This window comes from Panthera leo, chromosome A2 (assembly GCF_018350215.1).
Source record: "Panthera leo isolate Ple1 chromosome A2, P.leo_Ple1_pat1.1, whole genome shotgun sequence".
NCBI classification, from domain to species: Eukaryota; Metazoa; Chordata; class Mammalia; order Carnivora; family Felidae; genus Panthera; species Panthera leo.
Genome location: NC_056680.1, coordinates 124998985 through 125017210, shown reverse-complemented (window position 1 = coordinate 125017210; position 18226 = coordinate 124998985). Strand labels below are relative to the sequence as shown.

Here is an 18226-nt window from a genome sequence, read left to right as displayed (position 1 = left end):
TCTCAACCATCTTTCAAATTAGCTAAATCTGACTCTTACTAGAAAAGAGCTTTGCTGCTATACTGAATTGCAGAGTAAAAAGCACAACATGGGTGCCCCAAATATTTATAATCAAAGGAGTTCAACCAGGGCAGAAGTTCAAAGTAAGAATTAATCAAGTATTTAACCACTTAGCTGCCATCTTGTTCTCAACTACCCCTGATCTTTCTTTCCTCTTCACCCCAGACATTGGATCTTAAAACTAAATTCAACTGTAAAAATGCACTAATCATGTATGCTTAAAATTAACATTTTATTTATTTACAGATTTACTAGGCAAATTATATATACACTATACATACAAAGCACATTTACAAAACGAATTATCAAGCCCTCTGTGAAGTAGTTACACACAGACAGCATTATTGTCCAGCTGTCTCTACCACCATGTGAAATCCTCTGATTCTTAGGGGGTATGTCTCTCTCTTTTTTAATCTTAGCCCTATGGCCGGCTGACTTGGAATAACCAGGTAAATGTTTGTTGTAAGGAAACTGAGATTCAAAATGATCTATCAAGGTCAGAAAGCTCATTTGTGGCTGAAATTAGTTTAAAACTAGGCTAAGTACCATATTCTTTTTAGTGTAACAGCTGCCGTACTAAGTACTATGAGATAGATTTACGTTAAATATAGAAAGCGAATTTTCATTGTACACTAAACATATAAATTAAAACCATAATTGTAACTAGCTAGCTCTTTTACAAAATTGCCAAAATAAATTATACATTTAATAGAGAGTTACTGATTTCAGAACTCTAACCTATCAGGAAAATAAGATGCTATCCCCATTAAACCCAGATCATTACTCCCCTGACTCTACATGGCACTTTAAATGTGTACTACTAAGACATTTATTAAACTATAATTAGTAGTGTGCGTTTCCCTGGAAATTCCTTTGAGGGTTGAAGTGGTCATTTTTATTTATTTTTATTTATTTAGATTTTTAAAAATTTTTGTTTGTTTGTTTGTTTGAGAGTGTGTGTGCATGCAGGAAAGGCGGAGAGGGAGAAAGAGAAAGAATCTTAAGCAGGCTTCATGCTCAGTGGGGACTCCAATGCAGGGCTCATTCCCACAACCCTGGGATCATGACCTGAACCGAAACCAAGAGTCAGACACAACCACCTGAGCCACGCAGGCACCCCTCATTTTTATGTCATCAGCTTAAACCATAATTTCTAGTAGTTTACTGCTGATCAGGTATGTCAGCTTAATCACCAATCATTCAATTAAAATCTATTCTCAGGACTATGACAAGGTACTACAGAAATCTCACCATTATGTTTTACTGTAATTAGTACCACTTGTAACATAATAAACAATTCATAGTCTCCCATCATAACAACTTTAGTTAAGAATGAACCACAAATCCTACTTCACATTTGATTCTCTGACATGCACTATTTATCATCTGCTTACCTCCACTCACCTCCCTATATTCAAAAGACTATGATCTATTTTCAAAGACTATATTAGGATAGAACATGTATGAGAAGCCAATGACTTTTTTTTAAGTCTACTAAATTAAACTGGGATATTACCCAGATTACATTTCTTACATATGTCAATCCAGACACTGTCCCTGTTACAAAACCAAAAAACTCCCAGTCTATGAAACTGTTTTGTGTTTGTCTGAATTATACTGCTCCACGATTAAGATACTGAAATTAAATCAGATAAAGAATTAAGTATATTAAAAAAACATGAATATACCAACTACTGAAAATATCATGTACCATTTTTCCATGAATTAGCTGTATGATTTAAGACAGTGGTGTGCTTTGTAGCTATAAAGTCTTATTTCTTTAAACTTCTACAGCATGTGGTTTATATATTTCTTATGCCATTTATCACTTAATGATGTAGTTAACTTGTATACTTTTTTCCTCCTCTACTACTCCCTTACAGTGTCTTCAACTACATTTACATTCTTCCCTTAAGTATCCATGGAATGAATAGCCCCACCTTCAATTATACCATACATCTTAAATTCCTGCAAAATATATTCTCCCTTTTTTAAAAGTATACATTTAGTAGAACAAACTGTTAAAAAAACAATTTGCCAATATGTCAAGAGCCACAAAATATTGAAATATTTTGCTACAGTAATCCTACTGCAGGGACTATAAACAAATCAATAAAGTACTGCCCTCTGCTTCCCAACACACATACACAAACCTTGTGTGTTTAAGGATCTTCACTGCCATGTTATTTGTAACAGGATAGGTAGGGATAGTAACAAACTTATATCCATTAGTGAAGAAGCAGACTCCAAAAATTATGGTATATTCAGTCACAGATTAGAATATTATGCAGCCATTTAACACGATAGTTAAAATATTGAACAAAATTTCCATTCCATAAATTTTTACTACAGCATTATGAAACTGAACAGAACAAATCATTCACATATCAAATGAAAAACCAATGGCTAAAATTTGAGATAGGCACAGTTGAAATTATTATGCAACTGCCCAAAGTAAAGTAAAATATTGTAGATAAATATAGCAATATATTAATGAAAATTATCTCATTTGTAAGTATTTTATTTATTTTTTTTTCCAGTATGTCCTAATTTTCATGTATTTCAGGTGCTATTATGAAGTCTTTCTCAGAGAGGCAAGTCTTCCCTGATAACTCTAAAAAGATACCACCATGTTTATTTCCTTTCTAGAAAACAACACAATCTGTAATTATTTTACATATTATTTACTTATTTGCCTATATCCCTAGATTAACATAAACTCCAGTAACCTTTCTATACAAATAACATAACTACTATAATTTATAACTCTAATAATATGGTATTTATATAGGAAGAACTACAGAATGAACTAAACCAAAGATTGGAAAGAGAACCAACCAAGCACATGTATTTTTAAAAATCAAGCTTGTAATAAATGGTCTGGGGAGAACTACTTAACCATTTAGAAAATAAAATAAACATCAAAGTCCTATCTCACATCAAAAAAATAAATAACCCTCATGGATTTAAAATTTCAGAATAAAAACTTAAACCTTTAGTCTATATACTTACATAAAATACAGTGAAATCCCCAGTAACCTCAAATCAATCAACCTCAAATCAAATCAATCAACCTCAAATCAAGAACAAAAGCCGTAAGAAAAAAGATTGCATGGACAATATAAAATCAAACTAATACAAAGCGAAACACAGAAAAATTCTGGCAAAAAATGCCAATACCTAATAACAAAATAATAATAATAATAATAATAATAATAATAATAATAATACCCTGCAATACCTATATCTTATTAAAGAAGTAAATGAGTACAGCTTTTTAAATTAAACCAGAACATACCATTTACAAAAGAACCCATACCAAAGATAAATATTTTTTAAAAATAAGTTAACCAGCAACAATAAAATACAGGTGAAAATAAGACACCAATTTTTAGGCACTGACAGTGTTGGCAGGACTCAGAGAAAGGGGCGTTGGCAACACTAGGTGAATGTGCAAAATGGTATACAAACTATTTTAGGGCAATTTGGTATTATGTATCAAAACCCTTAAAAAACTAGCAATTCAAATTTCCAAAGCTTTATTTTAAGGAATTAATTGAAAATGTAAGAACAGAACTATAACCATGTTTACCTGTAACTATCTTAATGTTGAACAAGGCAAATTATAGTATATCTCACCTATACAAGCCATTAAAATCTAGGGGCGCCTGGGTGGCTCGGTCGGTTGAGTGTCTGACTTCGGCTCAGGTCATGATCTCACGGTTCGTGAGTTCGAGCCCCGTGTCGGGCTCTGTGTTGACAGCTCAGAGCCTGGAGCCTGTTTCAGATTCTGTGTCTCCCTCTCTCTCTGCCCCTCCCCCGTTCATGCTCTGTCTCTCTCTGTCTCAAAAATAAATAAAACGTTAAAAAAAAAAATTAAAAAAAAAAAATCTAGGACTCAACCATAGCTAGGTTATGACATCTAAATTCAAAAGATGATCACAATTCACAGCTAATTTTAAAAGACATTCACATAACATCACATATACTAAACAAGAATACTGTATGTTTCTATGCTTGAGCTATCACTGAGTAACAGATTTTGGTAATATTTTCATTATGCTTTTCTGTATTTCGTAATTTCAATGAATGAAACATATTAACTTTATTACAAAAGCACCTTTTAAAATACGCAGATGAAAAACCTAGAATGAATAAAAAAATTAAAATAGTGGATATGTGAAATTATCTGATTTTTCTCCCTAAAATTCCTCTGCTTTGGTTACATTACTTAAGTGAGATAAAGTTCACACACCATAAATTTCACCATTTTAAAGTGTACAATTCAGTGGTTCTTCTATATTCACAACATTGTATAATCGTCATTAGTTACTTTTATTACTAAAAATAAAATAAAAAAAGAGCTCTAGGAAGAAATTTTTGAAATATTACTCAAGGCAGTTTAAGTCTCCAACATATCGTAACTTTAGAATTAAACATAATACTACTGAATGCCCAATAACCTAGAAACAAAATGAGTCAATACCACCTTTCAGTTTCTGCAAATAACTCTGGATGTTATTACAATTCAAACATCAACAAGAAGAGGGAAAAAGACAACTATGACAGACATTGTATATCCTATTACTGACTAAATACCTCCTAAATTTTTGCTAATAAGTCATACATAAAAAACGCATTCTGATATACTCTGAATCCCCAAAACAGCCAAAGCAGCATGTTAGAAGTTCTGTTCCACTGAAACAGAAGAAAAAAAAAAAAAAAATAGAAATGCCATTCCTGCTACTAAAGACATTTGGTACAGGTCAAATGCATCATGCAAATCACAAATAAAGAAAACCTCTACCATAAAAATTGTGCAAAGCTCAAGATTATAGAAATGATAGAACTGTGTATTTTATCTTCTAAGAATTAAAAGTACAAACTTTCAGCTTTAAAATAAATAAGTCACAGGAATATAAAGTACAGCATAGGAAATATAGTTAATAATACTGTCATAACTTTGTATGGTAACAGATGGTAAGCGCATTTATCCTGGTAATATATAGAACTGTCAACTGTTGTACACCTGAAACTAATAACACCGTAGGTCAATTATACTTCAATTTTAAAAAAGAATTCAAAATAATAGATTTAATATCACTTGTTTTCAAAAATACTTTCTGGAAAAACAAAGCAATCTATAGTCTTTCTGAGTTCTACCTCCTTGGAGAATTCTAGTAAAATCAGGATTTTACAATTAACATTTTATTTCTCAGCACAGTCAAGTCTAATTAAGAAGCACATGAAAGAGGGGCGCCTGGGTGGCTCATCAGTTAAGGGTCCAACTTCGGCTCAGGCCATGATCTCATGGTTCATGGGTTTGAGCCCCGTTGTCAGAGCCTGGAAACTGCTTCAGATTCTGTGTCTCCCTCTCTCTCTGCCTCTCCCCATCCCCCGCTTGTAAGCTTTCTCTCAAAAATAAACATTAAAGAAAAATAAATCTCTTAAAAAAAGAAGCACACAGAAGATACTCAAATTCCAAGCCCAAATATGTTTGACACTTTGCTGAATTAGAGACCTAAGTGTCTTCATTATTTGATAGGTCTCACATTGAGTTTTAAACTAAATTTTTAAGTAAAGATTCCAATCTACTTATCCTTGTGGGCAGCCACAGTCTTCAAAATCTAGGCTAGTCTACATTTCCAGCCTAATTTCCGACTATTATAAAGTCACATCTTAGGGGTCAGATCCTAAAGCCAATGTGCAGTACAAATTAATCTTGAAAACCCTCTATATCATCCATTAAGCACAATTACATATAAACTAACAACCTGCTTTTCTTTGTGCACTGAAATAGATACTTATTTCTTTGCAAATATAAAAAGTAACTAGCATACATACTAAGGCACCATACTGTCACTAGACTAACATACAGCAAGGTAAGATATTCGTACTATGAAAGGATGTGGAAGCTGAAAATGACCGGGGAAAAAGAAAATTCACCTCTCCCACTTCATGCCCACCCGAGGCCACACCCTCACCTCATTCCAGTGGAATGGCAGAAAAACACTGCTTACATATATGCATTTAAGTTCTCTAATAATCATTCATTCCTTCCCTGCTAACCCCTTTATTTCTTTGTCTCTTTCATTTTTTTAGGAAAAACAGAACATCCAAATAAGATCATCTAAGTTTAAGGCATACTGGATGCACTCTACTGAGCTCTGCGCTATATCCAATACCCCCAAAAGAGCCTCTACGTAGTACTTAAGAACGCAGCAGACTGAGAAGTAAGAACCAAAACCAGACAGGGTTTGGTTTTACCATGTGCTTACCAATGTGACCATGGGCAAGTAACCTAATCTCTCCATGCCTCAGTTTCTCTATCTCTAAAATAGGGATAACAATAATACCTACTTCATTCGGTTTTTGTGAAGGACTGCGTGAGTTAGGTACATACTCAGAACACTGCCTGATGCATAATAGGTTATGGAGGTATTGGTTATTATTTTCCCAAATGGACCGTTCACTCCATTCTATTCTTTAAAAACCTGCCCTAATACCTCTTCCTCAAATAAGGCAGTAATAACCTTCAACCAGAGACAAGTTCTCCTATACCCTTACACTTCTATGTTCCTTAATTTTTGTATGACTCCACTGACTCATGTATACTTCCTAGAAATGTTACTTACCTTTTTATGTGTGCTTATGTTGTCACATAAGTTATAAACTCCTTTTAACACATGGGAATACACACTATGCCTCCCTGATACAAAAGTCACTTAAATAAGGACTCAATAAATATTGTTTATGAGGCAAGGTTACTGGATAAAGGTTGTCCAACACAAGACAGAGTTTCATAAAGAAATCAACTTTTAAATACAGATTTTCAGTTTGTATTAATGTACAAGTCTTCAGCCAAGAATTGTTATAAAAGCTACAACTACTCTGAGTTTAAGTCTCAAAAATCAGGAGTTAGCTTGTAAGGAAGGGTTTGTAGTCTCTAAGTTAAGAATATTAAAGCAAGGTTAGCTTTAGCTTTCTGTGACTTGCAAACAATGCTGTTAGATTTGGCCTAAAGTCAGAAAACCAACCATTTCTTAGACACTTACTTAAAAGGTGTTAGACACTGCAACTATGTACATGAAAAGATTTAGTCCTTCCACTCAACAAGTCTATAGAGGGACAGCTAATTAAACAATAATATTCAAGGTACAGCAGGAAAAACAGAGTAAGGATACTGACACCCATTCTTCTTTAACCTCAGTTAAAGTCTTTTTTGTTAAAAATTTTTTTAACATTTATTGATTTTTTGAGAGACAGAGAGAGACAGCACAAGCAGGGAACGGAGGGAGGGAGGGAGGGAGGCGGAGAGAGACAGAGAGACAGACAGAGAGAATCTGAGGCAGGTTCCAGGCTCTGAGCTGTCAGCACAGAGCCTGACGCAGGGCTCGAACCCATGAACTGTGAGATCATGACCTGAGCTGAAGTCGGATGCTCAACCGACTAAGCCACCCAGTTGCCCCATAATCTCAGTTAAAGTCTTAACAAGGAAGAGAAAAAACAAAAGCTGTAGTTCAATAAAGGACTGACCAGAAAAACTAATAAATAAGATATATTCAGAGATTGCACAGTTTCTCTAAAAATCATTTCAGCTGCCTTAAATTTTTTTCATCTGGAAAAATGTCAGAGATTTTAAATCAAATATCTGGCCTTGACCCCCACATATTATTCCACTAAGTATATATTCAAGAAGTTATTCTTTAAAATCTCAATATCAAATTTTGCTTGAATTGTTATAATTCTCCTAACAGATGTAAGAACTTCTCTTACAAATTAAAAAATGAGATTATATTTGTTTATAAATAGTTTGTCATGTAAGATCACAAGCTTTACATACGTAAAGGTAAGATGGAGTACTTCTTCACATGTAACGATCATGTTAACCACTCTACAAAAGAAAAGGTATGTTCTATACATTTTATCCATGTATCTACTACCTCTGCTTCACAGCTGCAATTTGCAAACTGGGTATACTATACTTCTACTCAACCAGAGACAGGCAAGTTAACCAACTCTAGCAAACATCAAGTTTGCCAACTTTGTTACCAAGTTTTCCCTATCGAAACTAACACAATGCAGATATTTCCAAACAACCACAAAGTGACCATCAGGTAAAATACTCTGATCAACTGAGAAAACATTCTTCTCTTCAGTGAAGGAGGATTTCATAGCTAATTCAATTAATCTAATTCAACACCCAAAGAAAAATACCAGGAGTTGAGTGTAATTAGCAAAAATTAATGAACACTACATAAAGACCCAGCATCAATTCAATTTTCTTTGTCAAGGACAGTGACTCCATTACCCTGCCTTTCACCTTCTTAAAACATATAGAGAAATACAACAGTTTCATCATCCTTAGGATTTAGGTTCTAAAGTCAGCCTATATGAGGTGAAAATATTATACAGTCCTTTAAGACTACTAATCTTTATATACAACATGCTGTTTCTTCAAATTTAACAATGATGGTACCAACATACTGTCAAATAACCCCTAACAGTCTCTTAAAATGGACTTCAGGCAGAGTATGGTGTTCATAGGATCAAACACATAAGAAAAATGAGGCTAAATTAAAGAACAGAGACAGCCATATTTCACTCGCTACAGAGTTTATACTCCTTGAATAAATTTCCAGGGTAATCACTTGCATGACTACGAACCTCTACCTGGTCCCCCAACTTCTTTTTCAAATTCAGAGCACACAGGGGCGCCTGGGTGGCTTGGTCGGTTAAGCGTCCGACTTCGGCTCAGGTCATGATCTCACGGTTCGTGAGTTCGAGCCCCGTGTTGGGCTCTGTGCTGACAGCTCGGAGCCTGGAGCCTGTTTCGGATTCTGTGACTCCCTCTCTCTCTGCCCCTCCCCTGTTCATGATCTGTCTCTCTCTGTCTCAAAAATAAATAAACGTTTAAAAAAAAAAAAAAAAAAAAGAAAAGACAAATTCAGAGCACACATGTTTAAGTTAAATGCTCATGTTATATGACTCCACTACAGTATATAAGCCAGAGAATAAAATTATCCTGGAGTAATGAGGAACCACTAGACACTATTTGCTTTTGTAGCATTACCAACTGAAGAGAACTTCTTGACAGGGTTCTATTCCTCCACCACCCCCACCACTTTTCAACTTTTAGTTTCTAAAATTGTGCCACCTTAAAAAAAGGAGGTAAGAAAATATATAAATCCTATTATGCCACAGAATTAAATTTTAAAATGTATTCACATAATAAAATATACCACGATTCCTGCAGTTACTTAGGCTACTGTCTTCTTAAATTCATTCAGAGTTGATTAATAACTTAAAACTCAGATCAAAATCTAATTTTAGTAAAAAAAAAACAAAAAAAACAAAAAAACAAAAACATATCTTACCCACAACCATAAGTGTGAATTCAAACCCTCTCTTCACTGATTTTCTGTACACTTGATTTGGGAGATTTGCAAATCCCACATAGCCTTCAAGGTTCTTCTGTTGCTAAGAAAAACAAAAAGGGCCAAGTTATTAATGTATCAGCAAAACTCTCCTGTCACACATTTCAAATTCCCTTCAATAACCTATTTTAGAAAACTACACAAACTATTATTCATGGCAAATCAAACTGATTTTATTATAGTGTTGCCAATAAAATAATTGCAGCAACAGACAAAACGAATTGAGTATGAGTTGATTTGACAGCGGTCAATTATAAAAACCCAAAGAAAATAAAAACCAATGAAATCTGCCTCAGAGCAAAGATTTCAATTTACAGTAAGTCCGTAAGAAGATTCTGACTAATAAACTAAAAACATAACGAAGGGTTTTTCACAATAAAAAAAATTCACATCCCCTTAATACTATATTAAGAACGCTTTCAATGATCCCTTTTGCTCATACTAATTACCACAGGTATGAATACCTTGAAATTTGTTTTCTTACTCATGAAACAAAATCAAATGTTGAGTTTAAACAATTTTTTCATATTCCTGAAGGCTCTAGTGATCAATTCAATCAGTAAACAATATCTTTCAAGCTATTATACCAGGTCCAATTATGCCACTTCAGCATTTCAGATGACCCTGTTGCCTCCCTCACCAGGGACATCTGGATTTATCCAGATTTTAAAGAAAATCAGAATTCGTTTTCTGCATGGTTTTTGATTCTTGGATGACGTCAACAATAGCTCCATGAGTAATTCAAAGAAACCTATTTTTAAATTGGTGTAGTAAATTAATCTGACTTTTAACTTACCCAATGCTGAGAAAAACTGTCCATAGTTCAGACCATCTGAGTCAGTAGCCTGTTAATTTTACCTAGAGGTAGGTCTTATTCATCATTAAAATACAATGGCAAAATATTCCTAAGAGGTACATATTTCTCTTAAATGTTTTTGACACAATTTCTCATTAAAAAAAAAAAAAAAAAAAAAGACTCCTATGAGATCAACACAGCAATTTAACACAGGTTGATTTAGCAAATAGTTATCTGCATTCCTCACTAGCATCACAGATGTAACAAAATATTCCATCCATCACCTTATACCCTTTTTTCATTCATATAATCTTTAAGCCAAATGTTGAGAAGATAACCAAACCAATTAAATGGAAAAACTAATTTTAAATATACCAATTAGGATACTGTTCAGAGTACAGTATTTTAAAATCAAATATTTGAAAGCCTACTATGTGTAAAGCTTAAAAATAATGTATTAAATTTAAGGCTTCATTGGCTATTTCATTCAACTGTAAGTTAAATTTAAGTTAATTTAGACTGAAAACATATCTGTATAAATTATCTCATATACTCACAGCTACTTTGTAAAGAACACATTTCCATCATTCCAGTGTTCCAGATTCCAACAGAACAGATCCACAGAGGAACAGTAAATGAGGAATTCCAAGAATTGTACATGACACATTCAGTCCAAACAGGAATGGCAAATCCATTGGAACATAGCAAAAAATAGAGGGAAAAATAAAAGTTACTTACATGGAACTCAACAAAGTAGAATTACAAATAAAATGAGGACAGACTTTTCTCTACACATGTCAAAGTAATAATTTTTTGTGTGTGTGGGATATAAGGCCCAGTGAGTTTTAATCCATTTTCAGCAGTTCTGACAAAATACGGAACAAAAACCTCTTATCTTTTTATAAAACCCAATTACTATGCTCTACACCTGAAGTTTTAAAAGAAATGGTAGAAAAGCTGTAAAGTATAAAGTTTCAGCAAGATGTGTGTGTGTGTGTGTGTGTGTGTGTGTGTGTGCGTGTGTGTGTGTGTGTACACACAAAAGGCAAAGACACACACAGACAAAAAGCAAAGAAAAAACACCACAGGGGTGTTAGGGGGTCTTAGGGGGACTAGGCCTAGGACAGTTTTTGGCAGACAGTACAACACTGGGATTGAATTAAGGGGGAAAAGATTTCTAGGCAAAGGGACCCTAAAGTGGAGATGAATTTTGTATTTTTAGGACCTAAAAGAAGGTACGTGTACACACACACACACACACACACACACACACACACACACACCCGGGACCAAGTTTAAATCCCATGAAGAAAAAAAAAATGTAACTTTCATACAATTTTGCTTTGTCAATCACTGAATTAAGACAGCCCAGATCAGATAAATTCAAATGTTTTAGGTAAAAATCTTTATATAGTGCTGTATTTCAAGTTCTATTGATTAAAGTTCAGAACTAGAAGAAATACAGACATGTGGATACAGGAAAGGAAGCTAAAGATAGCAAGCAACAAATGGGAGGATGAAGTTAATGTGAGCTGTGAAAACTGAAAGGCAACTAATGAAGCATAGAAAAGAAAGTAGACTAACCTTAGACAAAATGTCTGGGAAACTGAACCTCTATATTCTATATTAACACAAATCTATGAGTTATATCACAACCTGGAACAGATGATGGTGATTATTCAAATGTCAACTTCACAGAGAGGCGTGCCCTGACCACCCTTATCTAAAATTACAACTCCATTCTCTTCAGTACTTTGCTGCAAGCTTTATGTTTCTCTCCTTAGCACTTTTTTTGCCATCTAATATACATTTTACTCATCCTGTTTATTGCAATCTCCATCCTACCCCACCTCCAACTACAATGTTAGCTCCATCAAGATAAAGATTAAATAAATTACATAAATTGTGGCATCAAAAAAGAAGAAGCCATCTGGGAGAGTAGAAAAAGTTTCAGGGAGAGTATTTTAGGTTGCATATGCAAGGAATGCTCCAGACAAAAGGCAAAGAAAAAACACCACAGAGTCCCCTGTGTCTTAGGAGGACTAGGCCTAGGACAGTCTTTGGCTGACAGTACAATACTGGGATTGAATTAAGATAAGGGGGGAAAGAGTTCTAGATGAAGGGGTAGACCCTAAAGTGGAGATGAATTTGGTACTTTCAGGACCAAAAAGAAGGTACATGAACTACAATGAAGTGAAGTGGTGGATTAGGGGGGTAAGTGATAGAAAACGAGGTCATGGAGGCAGGCAGAGCCAGACCATGTGGGACCCAGCCAAAGTAAGAAATTTGGATGTTATTTTAGGCATGATGGGAAGCCACTGGAGGGTTGTACACAGGCAAATGACCTGACCTGATTTGTATTTTAAAGATAGCTCTTACAGCTAAGAGAAGGAGTGGAAATAAGAAAACTAGTAAGGAGCCTACTGCCAACAGTCCAGGAAAGAAAGGGTATACTGAATTTAGACAGTGTGGACACAAGAAGAGGCAAGAAGGATCCAGAATATATTTTGCAGGTAAAACTGCCAGGACATTGCTAATGCACTGGATATGACTGAAGGAAAAGCAGACCAAGATAACTCCTAGGTTTCTGGATTAAATAACTCAATGGAGTGATATCTCTAAGGGAAAATAGGAACAATAAGGGGAATGGGAGAGAAGGACAATGGGACAGTGGACAATATCGTCAAAATCAAAAACAGCTTTGAATATGTTAAGTCTGATGTGTCTACTATATATTCAAGAAGAAATATCCAGGAGGCAGCTAAATACCTAAGTCCAGAAACTGCAAGGTCAGTTGGTGCTGAAAATACAGATTAAGGAATTATAAAAGCTTAAAGGCAGTGTTAGGAGAGGACTGGATTCTCAAGGAGAAACTATAGATAAAAAAGGGGTCTAGACAGAGTCCTGGAGCACTCCAACATTGAGATGTCAGGCTGAGAAAGAGTGAGAAAGGTCAGTCAGTCAGTGAGAAGAACACCAGCACTGGCTCAAGGTCATTCAACTGTATTAAATGCCATTGAAGAGTCAAATGAAATACTAAAACATAACCATAAAAATAAGGAGGTTACTGGTAACTTTAGTTAGAAGCAATCACAGTAACTAAGTAAGGAAGAAGAGTGAGTAGGTTGAGGGTAAACAATTCTTTGCACAGAACTATAACATTTTAAATAATTATATATTTTATTTTAAAATTAAACACATTACTTATCAGTCCCCCTATAATTCTTTCCCAGAGGGAAAAAACCATGTCATTCTCATCTCTATATTCCTAGCAAAGTGAGGATACATGGGAGACATTTTAAAAAGCTAAATGACTAAAATATATACTTTTAGGAAAATTCCTTCTGAGGAAAAAATTGTGTCCAAAGACGACAAAAAAGAAAAAAAAAAAAAAGACTTAGGGAATATACTAATAATATAACATTGGTTGACTAAAACAGACTTTTCACATTTCATAAGAATCTTTCCTTATCCCAAATTCTAAAATCAGCCACAGTCTGTAATTCAGAAGCCTTAACCACCCACTGATTCTTTTCCTGGGCAAATAAAATGTTCACAGTACCAGTGTGAAACATAATCTCTGGATAAGAAACATTATTTATAGATGTGATATAACTGTGACACTTGTAAGCATGTGAATATAGATAAAAGCACATTCTCACCTAAGCATCTACCAAAATACCATAAGGTCTTAAAAGTATTACTTGATTTGAAACATCAGTTATATAACAAGAAACAATTATCAAGTCATCTTTTCTAAAGGAATATATTTACAAAAATCTTTTAGTTTACTATGCCAAATCTCTACATCAAAATTCATATTTAAGAAAATCAAACCGCAATAATTCATTGCTTATTGTTTCACTGCCTGTGGAAAAATCAACTTAAATACAATATCCAGTAATCTCAGTGTTTAACTGAACCTTATTTCTAGAAATCAATTATATTTTTAAAGAACAAGATGCTTTCAAAACAGGTTCCAACTGATAGATTATTGGAACCCTTAAGAATTCTTCACATTCTCTTGCCATTTGTTCCAATTCCAAAGAATAAAGTTATGAAAATCTTGGCACCTGAAATCCATTATCATTTTTAAAGGTCTGAATATTAATATGGGTTTTAATAAATTTTCCAAAAGAGAAAAGCAGCAATTTATTTTGAAAACTGCCAAATGTACATTTCCATAACAACAATAAAATTGAGCAAGGGGAGTTATAGCAGAAAAGAAGCCTTATAAAAATCAGAATTTGAGGAAAATTAAAACATATCCCTGCTAAGATGTGCTACAAACCTTCAGCTTTCCTCATCTTTACAAAATAAGACATTCAGCCCCAAATTACCTTCGTATCACCAGAATTCTATTTCTCCCTCTAAATAACTGCAATTAAAAAAAAAAATCAGACTACAAAGATTCAAAGTTTATATCTTTAACTTTAAATTTCAAAGATAAACATTTGATCTTTCTAAACAACTTCAAGTTCAATTTGTAGCCTTTGGAATTTAAAACAGGTATAATATTGTTTTACACACTGACAAAAAACAAAGTTTCTTTCTTCTAAAGTTAAAGCAATTCTAAATACAAAAAACTACACACTACAAAAGGAAAAGATATTGATAAATAATTTCACTCGTCTGCTCCTTAGTATTCCTATCAAAAGCCTTACATTAAACACATAGATATAACTGTCCAGCACTTGCTTAGTCTTACATGACCCAATGGAAAAATTAAAGAACTTCACTATTTAAATGTTTTAAATATTTTAAATATAACTGGTATAAAAATATCTAGATTCCAGATTTAATATAACAAGAACACTAAAATGTTACAAGATTACATGGGCATGTCCTAAATGTTGGTTTTAATGTCCCCTCTCCCCAATTTTTTTAATGTTCATTTATTTTTAAGAGACAGAGAGGGAAAGAATGCAATCAGAGAAGGGGTAGAGACAGAGGGAGACAGAGAATCCAAAGCAAGTTCTCCACCGTCAGCAAAAAAAGCCTGACATGGGGCTCAAACCCATGACTGTGAGATCATGACCTGAGCCAAAGTCAGATGCTCAACCAACTGAGCAACCCAGGCACCACCCTCCCCATATTTTTTAAAGGTTCATGTCTTAGTTTGCCTGCCCCCAGCTCCTCTCTTTTTAGTGAGATGAGCAATTATGTCCCTGATGAAACCAACTTTTATTTTCTCTATTCTGGATTCCTAATTAATCTGCTTAAAATATTTTAATATTTAATTCTATGAACACATGTAAGAATGAGATAACTTAAAATTTAAAACAATTTTTTCTTTACCCTGAACTTGGAATTTACATATCTACTTATAGAATTACTGACCACATTCTCATTCAATCAACAGTCACCTGACCCTCACAATGTATGTAGTAACAATTAGGTATGTAAAAGTTAATAAAAACAAGGTCCCTGCTTATGAAACTAAGAATTTAAGGTCAGGTAAGTTAGAAGGCAATTTTAATAACACAGTGATAAAATACTATGATGTAGGCAAGCATGAAGGATGGCTATGAGAATGAAAAAGGTTGGGGGGAGGGGTGCTTGGTCAATTCTGAGGTCACATCCTTCAGATAAATCCTGAAGGACTAGTAGTCCTTAGTATGATGTGAAATGTAGGTAGGGCTGGAATATATGGGTCTCAAAGCAAAGGCCTGAGTAACTGCAAAGGCTCAAAACCAAGAGGAGAGCATGGTCCTCTATGAGAACTACAAACGATTTAACACATCTCATTTTCAAGGTCTGGGAGCTACAGCAGAGGAAAATTGAAAAGCCAGATCATGAAGGATTTTGTTAACCATGCTAAGGAACTTAGATTAGACTTCATCTTGAAAGCTTATGGAGAACATTAAAGGACTTGAAGCATAAGAATGCACAATCACATTAATTCACATGAAGAATCACATTCTTATTTTAGAAAATTACCGCTAACAAGAATATTGAAGATGAACTGGCAGAGTTCTCAGAATGATTGCAATCCCAAAAGCTGGTGCAGTAGCCCAGGGAAAAAATTAGGACTTAAGCCAAGAAAGAAGCAGAGAAGATGAAGAGAAATAGAAACTACAATTCTAATGTCTATTAAGGTAGCCACTAGCTACAAATGGCTGTCAAAAACTTGAAATTTAGCTAGCCTGAATTGAGATGTGCTTTAAGTGCAAAATACACACCAGATTTTGAATACAGTATGAAACAAATAAGGAAAAATATCTTAATTTTTACAGTGACTACATGCTGAAATAAAATTTTAGACAATATTGGGTGATACGATATATATACTAAAGCTAATTGCACCTGTTTCTTTTTACTTTTTAAATGTGGCTACTAGAAAAACTTAAACTACATATATGGCTTGCATTAATTTCTACTGGACAATGTTGGTTAGATATTAATGAGATGAATTTACTGTAACTAACTTGGGGGATATAAAGATTCAGGTTTCTAAGTTTAGTTTTGAACAACTGGATTAATAGTGGTTACCAATCACTAAGAGCAGGAATCATCTGAGTTTAAGGTGCTAACTGGACTTTAGGGATACAAATGTCTAGTATGCAGCTTGCATATATAAAAGTTAGAAGTTCTAGAAATGTCTAGGCTACACAGATATTAACATTTTAAGCCACCAACATTTAGAGGCCCTTGGGTGGCTCAGTCAGTTAAGCGTCCGACTTCAGCTCACATCATGATCTCACAGTTCATGAGTTCAAGCCCCACGTCAGGCTCTGCACTGACAGCTCAGAGCCTGGAGTCTGCTTCACATCTGTGTCTCCCTCTCCCTCTGCCCTTGCTTGCATTTTCTCTCTCTCTCTCAAAAAAAAAAAAAATTTAAGCCACCAACATTTAAATGGTATGAAGGCCATGGGTATGAATCCAAATACAGTACACAAAGTACGAAGCAGGCCAGAACCAACACTAACATCCCACTTACACAAACCTAGGAAAAGATGAGAGAAAAAAGAATGAGGGAAACAGTAGTTCAGGGAAGCAGTTCAAGGAGATCAACTGTAGAGGTCTCCTTCAAGAAGTGGTCAACGGTACCACATGACCTGGAGTGGTCAATATAAAGATATAGAAAAATATACTTATCAGAGACCTTTGTCCCAGCAGGGGAAAGATAAGAAAAGAATGCAGATTAGAAGTAAATCAACAGTGAATAAGTATAGGCAATGAGTATAAACAATTCTTTCTAAATGCGTTATCTATGAAGAACAAGAAGGTAGAACCTGAAGAATAACACAGGGTCAAGGGAGGGGGTTGTATGGAAAAAAGAGAGAGATAATTGCCCCTGTTTAAATGTTAATAGAAAAGATCCAGTGTGGGTGACTGGGTGGCTCAGTTGGCTGAACATCTGACACTGGCTCGGGTCGCGATCTCGAGGTCTATAAGTTCAAGTCCCACATCTGGCTCTGTGCTGACAGCTCAGAGCCCGGAGCCTGCTTCGGATTCTGTGTCTCCCTCTCTCTCTGACCCTCCGCTGCTCATGCTCTCGCACGCGCATGCTCTCTCCTCTCTCAAAAATAAGCATTTAAAAAAAAAATTTTTTTTTTAATTTTTTTTTTAACGTTTTATTTATTTTTGAGACAGGGAGAGACAGAGCATGAACATGGGAGGGTCAGAGAGAGGGAGACACAGAATCAGAAACAGGCTCCAGGCTCCGAGCTGTCAGCACAGAGCCCGACGCGGGGCTCGAACTCACGGACCATGAGACCATGACCTGAGCCGAAGTCAGCCGCTTAACCGACTGAGCCACCCAGGCGCCCCCCAAAAAAAAAAAAATTTTTTTTAAAGAAAAGATTAAGTAGACAACTGGCTGAAGAAAGGTAAGTGAGGATACAGATAATGTTCTGGAATAAAGGGTGAGATTTTCTCTAAGGTCCAAAGAAAATGATGCTTTAATCCTAACTGAGGAGAGGAGGACCAG

The 18226-nt window shown here is 34.9% G+C and overlaps 1 protein-coding gene across 6 annotated transcripts in view; it reads right to left on the bottom strand.

Moving 5' to 3' along the window:
- The window catches only part of SEPTIN7 (septin 7), a 118105-nt gene that overhangs the window by 74708 nt on the left and 25171 nt on the right, over positions 1 to 18226 (bottom strand). For 2 of the 6 annotated variants that reach the window (XM_042921977.1, XM_042922010.1), the window contains exons 2-3: positions 10851 to 10855; positions 9438 to 9540 (exon numbers count right to left, since the gene is read on the bottom strand). In XM_042921977.1, coding sequence (XP_042777911.1) covers positions 9438 to 9540; positions 10851 to 10855 — 108 coding nt within the window. Of the gene's footprint in view, positions 1 to 9437; positions 9541 to 10293; positions 10453 to 10850; positions 10856 to 18226 lie in introns of those variants that run through there. The other 4 variants (XM_042921995.1, XM_042922020.1, XM_042921985.1 and 1 more) reach the window with 4 other exon arrangements.